The following is a 9,315-nucleotide window of genomic DNA, read 5'->3' on the forward strand; positions in this document are numbered from 1 at the left end:
GAGAGTAAGGAATAGAAGGGTTCCATAGCACGCACTCCATAGAGGTAAACAACAGAGTCCACGCAGTCCGGGGGGTAACTGGCTTACACGGCATGATGTCAACATCTTGGACGGCGAACATGGAAGAAATGGGTACATCAATTGCGAGGGGATCTGGGCTTCTTGGGGAATTCAAGAGCAGGCCGACGCCTTGTCAAGAGGGATGTTTGGGGACGTGATCGATGCACCAGACGATACTGGATGCCATTGTGCGAGGAAAGGGCACGCAGAGAAGATTGCCACCCCCGTGTACCTAAGGGGAGCTCGTTTCTTTCCGGGCGAACAGGCCGGATCAGCGGACTGGATTCGAATAACCCGAGGACGTTGGATCTGGAACCCTGACCCTGAGATCTCAAGCTTAACGGGGCCACCCAAGCAGCAAGAACCGCACAGACAGAGAAGACCTTTCCAGGTGATATTTCGTACAGCAACGGGTGAGGGGAGACGACGTACCTCGGGATTTGGGAAAGACTGGATACGCAGTCAAGCGTCACGTCTCTCGTAACGACAAAAAAAGCCACAGGAAAGGGGGGGGGAGGAGGAAGTATGACCGAACATCACGGTGCGCAGGGGGGGGGGTACGAAGTGCAAGGAGATGATTGACCTTGTCGAGAACCCGTCGAATATGCCAGACGGCGCGATGTCGAGTGTTCCCCAGCGCCGGACCGAGGCCGTCGGGATTACATCGTATTCTCTGTGCACGGAGACGCCGGGACGGCGGGGGAAACCGAAGCAACGCGAAAGCGACGGCAACATGGAATCCCCTCCCCTCTCCTAGCAACAAAGTCCATTAGATGACATGGTACTTACCATACCGTCATGGACCGAGAGGTGTCCGCAGTGGGGATTCGTCTTTGGGGAGCAGTATGTACATGGATTCCATTGAAAAGGGCAAGGAGACAAGAAAGCAGGTACATGGATGGGTGCTGACGATGGCAGAAACCGGTCCGCGAGAAGGGAGAGGACAGGGTGGGAGGAGGGTTGACAAACACAACGGACGGGGAGTATTCGGGGAAGGAGAATTAACACCAGACGACGCGAGTTGTCCGGTTAGTCTGTAGAGTGAGAGGGAGAGGGGGACGGACGGACTGACGAGTAACTCCTACGATGTGCGGCCAGTTTCTCATCCCTTTGTCTGACGCGGAGGGTACGACAGGTTTACTTGCAGACATGGACTCACAACACGGTGGCCTGGAACACCCTTGCTTATAACTTCGCAGGTGTGTACCTGTACGTGAGTTGGATGCGAGCTGATGGCCACATTGGAACGGGACGGCCCCCTTCACTTGCGGGAGCTAAAGTGACAAAGTTGGCGTGAAAGATGAGATGAGACGTCAAGCTGACAGGACAGGCAATAAAGCAGACAGCTTGAGGCGGATGGAGTAGGGGCCGTGGAGTAGAGCGAAAGTGACCACACCAGACCGAACTGGATCGAGCATCACCATTTCTTAACAAGAACCACATCAAGGACGACAGGGTAATTTTGACTTTGTGTATTGTAAACTCAAAGTACTACTATCTTATGGGGGGCGGGGGGTACGGCTAGTGCGTACATTCTATCAACCGTTTCCACAATCGAAACACTAAAACACCGAAAGCCATGTTTGGTTTGTTGTAAGGAAAGACAAGAAAAAAGCAGATCGTGACAGACAAGGAAAAAGAGACCATTATGAGACAGCTACAACACCCCTCGTGAAAGTATAGTCCTCCATCCTCCAGTGTTTCCCCCACCTTGCCCTTTCGACGTAAATAAGGAATGATTCGTAGATGGATACCGTCGAACTTGTAGTACAGTGAGCGGATATCAAATGTTAAGACAGGTAAAAAAAAAAGAAGAAAAAAGAAAAGATGACAAGAATATAGTCAATGTTGTTTAGAAAAACGACGAAAAGGAAAAGGAAAAAAAAGCAAGTCTCATTGCATGCTTGCGTCATGTAATGTCCTGTGTCCCCTCTCTATACCCTGCAATGCATGTGCTCATATGCTTCGCTATGAAGTTCCTTACTCGCAAACCGCTTCACGGATGAACTGTCCAAGTTGTTTGGCCTGAGTTGATGGTTAGTACACAAGAGCCTTAGTAGTGTAGGAATGACAAAGACTTACATAATCGCCATGCATCATGGAGAAGTGGTTGCCAGGCATGTGCCTAGTCCTGAACTTGTTGATGTCCAGATACTCGTCCCAACGGTTAGGGCCGAAGTCGGTCCTGTTGTCCAGGAGGAAGAGAGCATGGCCAGTGGGGTATGGGTCTGGGCGGGGGTCGGAGGGAAGGTGGCAGACACCGTCCTCGCACCAGATGGCCATAACGTTGGGGCACTTGTCCTTGGGGATGGGCTCGGCAGTGTAGTTGCTGAGGGCGGTGACACTGGCCGCGAAGTGGGGGAGGAGCCAAGACGGGATCTTCTTGTTGTCATCATCTCCCTCACCGAGAAGACCGATGGAGGCGAACCAAGCGTGAAGGCTCTTGGGGAGAGGCTCGATGGTGATGGGGCAGGGAGCGTCGATGACGATGAGGTTCTCAACGCTCTCGCCTGCCTTTGTGAGTTGGTTGACAATTTCATAGGCGATGACACCACCCGCGGACCAACCCGCCAAGGAGTAGGGGCCTTTGGGCTGCCTGGCCTTCATGGCCTCGATGAATTTGGATGCCATGCCATACACACCGCACTTGTACTCCTCAGGAGTCTTCATAAAGGGGGAGAAAAGACCCCAGACTGCCCACTGGCTAGAAACCTGGCTGATCTCCGTGTACGAGGTCGCGCAGCCACTGCCGTCGGGGACCATCCACAGGTTCTTGGTAGCAGTGCGAGTGCTTCCCTGAAGAAGAATCGAGGTGGCCTTGCGGTGAGGATAGTTGTCGATGATCTCCCTGGGAGGGGGAGGCTTAGTGATGGAGGCAGTCGTGTTGCCGGGGTGGGTGTTGATCTCCCTAGTCGGCTCAACCTTCTCGCGGCGAGGGGCGGGGGCCTTGGAAGGCTTGGGGGCCGCCGGAGCAGACTTGGGCTTCGTGCTGATGCCCAAGGCCTTCTCAACCTCCAGGAGAGAGGGGTTGGTGACGAAGAGGTCATTGGGGATGTCCATGCCCGACTTCTCGCGAAGGGTTCCGAGAATGGAGAGACTCATGAGCGAGTCCATGCCCAGAGCAGCCAGGTCAGGAGCAGCGACAATCTCATCAACCTCAACACCCATCTCGGAGGCGATGGTGTCACGGAGGATGTTCTGCAGATCGCCAGAAGCTTCCTCGTCACCGTCGCCCTTGACTGAACGGTCACTCTCCTCGTAGGGGGTAGTGACGTTGGAGTCAGATTCCAGCTCGGGCGTCTCGGAAACGGAACCGCTCGAGTCCCCAGAGTCCTGGACATAGCTGTCCTTGCGGTCAGACGTCTCGAACTGAGCAAGGAAAGCCTTGAAGGCGCCGATGGTGGGGTACTCGACAAAGGCGTGGGAGTCGATGTCGATGTCAAGCTCCTCACGCATTCTACCGGAGACGGTAAGCGCCATCAAGGAATCGCAGCCCAGATCGGTGAAGGCGATGTTGTCGGCAAGCTCGTCCTGGGTGACGCCAACCTCCTTAGCCAAGATGTCAAACACGTCTTGGACAACGGAACGCTTCGCAAGCTTGGCGTTAACGGCCTTGAGGTTGCCGGCAGTGACTTGCTTGGAAGCCTTCTCCTTTCCACTCTTCTCCTTGGCCGGGGCAGCCTTGGCGGGAGCGGCAGCCTTGGGGGCGGCGGCAGAGGCAGTGACTGCACCTGCGGCGGCGCGTCCACGGGGAGGGAGGACCATGTTGAGGACCTTGCGAGGGATTGACTGGAACTTAACGTCGCCAGCAACACCGATGATACGGTCGCCGTCGAAGACGTAAGCGTCACCAGCCATCATCTTGGTGCCCTTGACAGGTTGCATGCGGACGTAGGAGCGGTAAGTCTTGGAAGCGTCAAGCTTCTCGGTGAACCTCATGGAGCCCCATCCGTGGGAGATGAAGACCTGCTCGCGGGAGTCGATGGCATCAGTACCGTTGATGACGAAGCCAGAGAGATGGCAACAGCTGTCAATCCAGTAAGGGTTGAAGAAGAAGCTGCCGTCCTTGTCCGTGGTCTGGAAGCTGATCTTGGCCGTAGCCTCGCACGTCTTACTGTCCAAGATGACCTCCTCCATTCCCTGGTACTTGGTGTCGTAGTCGACCAGGGCAGTGAAGAGTTTGTATGTCAAGCCGCGGCCGATCTTGGAAGCCTTGCCCTGTCTCTCGGCCTCCTCAAGAGCGTCGATCCGACCCTTGATGAGGTAGCTGACGCGCTCGAACTCGTCAGCCCACTGCTCAGTGCTGCCGTAGACGACCTTGCAGTGAGCGTGCTCGGTCTTCTTGGAGCCCTCGCCAGTGTGGAAGCTGACATCGGCGTAGCCCAGAGCCACGTTGGCAGTCACGGTAGTGCGGAGGACGTGTGCGTCAAGCTTCTCGTCGAAGATGAGCGTCTTTGGCACCTCGACGTTAGCGACGTTCAGTCCAACGGGCTCGGCGTCAGGACGGAGCATCTTGTACGCGTAGTCGGCAACGGTCATGGCCATGTCGGCGTAGAGGGTAGAAGGGCACAGAGGAGCTCCGTTGCACAAGTGACCCTCGACGAGGGGGCGGGTGTCGGGGCGAGAGAGGTTAGTCTCGGTCTCGATAATGGCAATGTCGCCATTGACATCCTCGTTGGTGACTGCGTGAATGGATGTGGTGGACAGTTTGGGGCGGGCAGGCTCGATCTGGAGAGGAGCCTTGACAGCCGAAGGACCACGGTTCTTGGTAAGACACCAATCACCGGTGTACTGGAGCCAGTAGTTCTTCTCATCGAAAGAGTAGGTCGGCAGGTCGAGGAGACGGGTGCACTCGGTGAAGTCGCGGTGGAACTCGTCCCAGTCCAGGTTGATACCAGCAGTGTGCAGAGCGCACAGCGTGTTGCTGAGGACCTTGTAGGTGGACTCGTTGCGACGAAGGGTGGGAACAGCAACAGAGCTGATGCCGAAAGAAGACTTGACAAAGTTGGCCAAGACCGGGTGGGGGCCGACCTCGAGCCAGACCGTCTTCTCGTCAACGGAGCCGGACTGTTGGGCGTGGACAAGGCCGCCGAGGAAGTTGACAGCGTCCCGGGCGTGGTTGCGAAGGTACGCGGCGTTGATCGGCTCGGTCTCAACCATCTTGCCGAGGAGGGGCGAGATGATGGGCACCTGAGGTCTCTCGAAGCTCACGGAGCGAGCCAGAGTCTCGAAGTCGTCCAGAATGGGATCGACCTGGGCGGAGTGGAAGGCGAAGGGTACCTTGAGCTGGGTGCACTTGAAGCCGGCGGTGCCGAGGTGAGACGAAATGTCGCTGATCTTGGCAGCCGCGCCACTAAGAACAGTCTCGCGGGGGCCGTTGATGCAAGCAACGTTGACAGCCTCGGCCTGGGCGCCGAGGGCCTCCATGATGGCCTCGACAGGGCCGGTGACGGCGAGCATGGCGTGAGTGCCGGCTGTGCACTTCTGGACAAGAAGCTGAGCGCGGGCTCCGACGAGGTAGATGGTGTCGCTGGCAGACAGGACACCGGCCGCGTTGAGAGCAGCGTACTCGCCGAGGGAGTGGCCCATGACGGCGCTGGGGCGAATACCCCACGAGGCCCACAGGCGGGCGAGCGCCATCTCAAAGCAGCAAAGACCAAGCTGCACGACGACGGGCGACAGCTTCGTTACGTCAGGCTCGCTGCCGTCAATGAGGGGCAAGAAGCTGGGGAAGCCGTGGATCTGGGCGAGCTGGTTGAACTCGTCGATGCTGTCACGGAACACGCGGTAGTGCGCGTAGAGATCCTTGCCGAGGCCGGCGTAGTGGGATCCCTGGCCGGTGAACATGAAGGCCACCTTGGGCTGCTGGGTGGAGATGGGTGTGAAGTTCTCCTTGAGCCTGTCCTTGATGAGACGCTGGGCCTCGGGCAGGTCAGAGGCGGCGACGTTCATGCGCCAGTAGTGCTGGATGCGACGGGCAGTGGTGGTGTACGCCAGGTGAGCGAGGGGGGTCTGGGGGTTCTGTTCCATCCAGCCAACAAGTCTCTCGGCGTTACGGATCATGGCGGCCTTGGACTTGCCGGTGACGGTAATAACCTGGTGGCTGCGAGGGTCTGCCTCGGACGCCTTGAGGTGGGGAGCATCCTCCAGCAACAGACCGGTGTTTCCACCAGCGGCACTGAAGTTGTTGACGAAGATACGTCTAGGCTTGCCGTCTCTTCTCTTGAAGGGAGTCAGGTGGAAGGCAATGTTAACGTTGCGCTCCGACAAGTCCTTGGGGAAGGTCTTGTTGATCTCCTTCTTGATACCGACGTGGGGAGGGATCGCGTTCTTCTGCATCATCATCAAGACCTTCGTGAGGGCAGTAACACCCGAGGCGGCCTCGCCGTGACCGACGTTGGACTTGACGGCGCCCAAGTACAGCGGGCGGTCGGCAGGTCTCTTGCGGTCGGCAGGGGCAAAGACGTTGGTGACGGAGACCATCTCGGTGCCGTCACCAGCCTGGGTACCGGTGCCGTGCATCTCAACGTAGTCAACATCGAGAGGGTCGACACCAGCCTCGTCGAGGATGTGCCTTGACAAGATGGACTGCGTAGGACCGTGGGGGTGAGTGATGGAGATGGCATCGGCAGAGTGGTTCGTAGCGGTGCCAAGGATGACAGCAAGAACGTTATCCTTGTCGGCGATGGCGTCGTCGAGACGCTTGACAATGACCGAGGCACAACCGTCGGCACGGCAGTAACCATCGGCGCCGTTGTCGAAGGTAGCGCAGGGGCCGGTCTTGGACAGGAATTGTCCGCGAGACAGACCGGCGAAAATGTCCGGGTTGGTCATGCAGGAGAGACCACCGACAATGGCGGTGTCGCAATCCTTCACCCACAGGGAGTTGCAGGCTACGTTGAGCGCGGCGGCACTGGAGGAGCAAGCCGTGTCGATGTTGAGACTAGGACCGCTGAAACCGAAGTGGTAGTTGATACGGCCGGGGCCGAAGGCTCGCACACCGCCGGTGATGTAGTAGGTGTCGACCTCCTGGGCGGCGTTGATCTCACGCCAGTCATCGGATGTCTGGCCGTAGAAGGTACCAATGCGGTCCAGTCTCGTCGAGGGCGTCCGGTTAGGGACGTAACCGCACATCTCCAACGCCTCGTAGGCAGTTGTCAAGGCCATACGCTGCATGGGGTCGGTCTGGAAAGCCTCACGGGGAGACATGTTGAAGAACCTAGGGTCGAAGTAGCCAGGGTTCTCGATCCAGCACCCGTACTGGGAGTGACTGGTGTTGACGGCCTTGCCCGTGATGTCGTAGTGAGTGGCGACGGGGAAACGGTCAGCGGGAACGACCCTGTGAACGTCCAGACCCTTGGAGAGGAGCTCCCATAGCTTCTCGTGGCTGGCGGCGTCGGGGAAGCGACCGGCCATGCCAACAATGGCCAGCTTGCACTTTCCACTCGAACCGTGGTTTCCAATGGGGGAGTTGATGCTCTCTCTTTGGATTCTGGGCCCAAGACGGACCTGGACGTCCAGCTGTGTGCGGTCCTTGATCATCTTGGACAGAGTCTCGGCGTTGTGGGTTGGGCCGTAGGGGATGACGAGGCACGTAGATCCCTCGAAATCGCGGGCCGTCTCGATACATCCCTCAATTCCCTTCTGGAACTGGAGGACGTCGACAAGACACTCGTGGGCGACAGCCTTGATGAGAGACTTGGTGTCGGTCTCGGCAAACCAAATGCCCTTGGTGCCGGACATGATGGCGGAGCGGGGCTTGCTCTTGGCGAGGGCCTCGACAACCTTGGGGTCGTTGAGACGCAGAATCTTCTCGATATCGGCAGTGCCGTGGAGGTGAGACGCGTGGTAAGGTCCATAGACGGGGATCGCCGTCGGCTTGACGCCGAAGACATTCTGGTCCTCGAGAGCCCTCAGGGTAGCAGGCGGTCCTGAGATAGCCAAGCTGGATGCCGACACAGCGCTGACGTATGCTTGGCTGGCGATGGGGATGTACTGTCGGGAGTGTCAGTCGATTCATAGCCGCATGATGTGATGTGAGAGAGAGGGGCGGTTCCGGGGAAAGCAATGCTCACATTAGATTCATGGAAATTAGTAAGTGCCTCTTTGGCGTCAGATTCCTTCAGGCCGGGAAGGATATGTGTCCAGGGTTCAGATTGTCCGACCGGCGGGCTGAGCCTCTCGGCGAGCGAACCGACGTGGGAGCCGGTCCGGAAAGCCATGAGAACCACTTGAACGGCGATGGGGATCAAGGTAGAGACTGAAGGGGTCGAGGCGATGGCAGCGGCGGCGAATAGCCCCGTGCAGAGACCCATGAAGAAGGTGTGATCGTGAGGAGCAGCATCTTGAGGCTCCTTCTCGGCGCGGCTGTGATTTTGTCAGTTAACGGATGGGAAAGGGGGCTTTCATTCCCAGATAGGGGGTCCGGACGGGACGACCTACTCAATGTAATGGGCCAACTGGGTGATGCAAAGCAGGGCACTGTCGACACCCGGGTGCTTGATGCCTTGGGCGTGGTACCGCTCGTTGAGTTGTCGGAGGGACAGGAATGTAGGGAGCTTCGACCGTTCCAACTTGCCCAAACCATCGATCTCCTCCCTCAATGCCTGGCCAGCCTGGTCGAGGAACGTCTTCGCAAGGGTGCTCGGATTCCCTGAACGGTAGAACTCGGCGAGAAATCCATGGGTATCAAGCGACTGATCTCCAAAGAGGAGATAAGACATCATATCGGCCATCTTGAAGGACTGTCGACATAGATTTCCTAGGTGTTGAGGTTCCCGGTGCTCCATCAAGAACAAGATTTCTGGATGTCGGGAGCGAGTCTTGAACTTATATGATTGGGATGGGCTCGAGACAGGACGGGGGCCGACGGGTGTGCACACCAGGCCAACAACAGACCGTCTCCCGAGTTACTCAACCCAGCTGTCAATGTCATGGCTGATGGATAGCGGAATCGCAACATGGAACACAGCCTGGGTAGAGGGAGTGAGTCGAAGGGGGTGCGTGGGGAGGAAGAAAAAAAAACGTCCCATGTAGCCGCACGCCCCCCTCGCACACCTCCCGCTTCATTTGGCCCATCCTCTTGTCGCCCGGGTGGCTAGCGCCTTGTCCGGTCCTGAGAGCTCTCGGTGACCGAAAGTCGTGGATCATGTCCAGTGTCTTGCCGGATCGGTCGAGGCCCATTGGCTCAGGGCAGGCGATCGAGGCCGCCACACGGGCTTCCTTGCGCCAGTCCGCCGAAGCTGACTTATGAGA

The 9,315-nt window shown here is 57.7% G+C and overlaps 1 protein-coding gene across 1 annotated transcript; it reads right to left on the reverse strand.

Annotated features, from left to right (window-relative positions):
- Window positions 1-2,040: 2,040 nt before the first annotated feature.
- CH63R_08918 (Beta-ketoacyl synthase) lies at window positions 2,041-8,849 on the reverse strand (the record flags this gene model as incomplete). The annotated part of the gene is made up of 4 exons (XM_018303892.1): window positions 2,041-2,085; window positions 2,143-8,055; window positions 8,136-8,427; window positions 8,503-8,849. The coding sequence occupies 4 exons, from the start codon at window positions 8,847-8,849 to the stop codon at window positions 2,041-2,043; spliced, it is 6,597 nt and encodes a 2,198-aa protein (XP_018155915.1).
- Window positions 8,850-9,315: the final 466 nt, after the last annotated feature.

Source organism: Colletotrichum higginsianum, chromosome 6 (genome assembly GCF_001672515.1).
Source record: "Colletotrichum higginsianum IMI 349063 chromosome 6, whole genome shotgun sequence".
NCBI lineage: Eukaryota > Fungi > Ascomycota > Sordariomycetes > Glomerellales > Glomerellaceae > Colletotrichum > Colletotrichum higginsianum.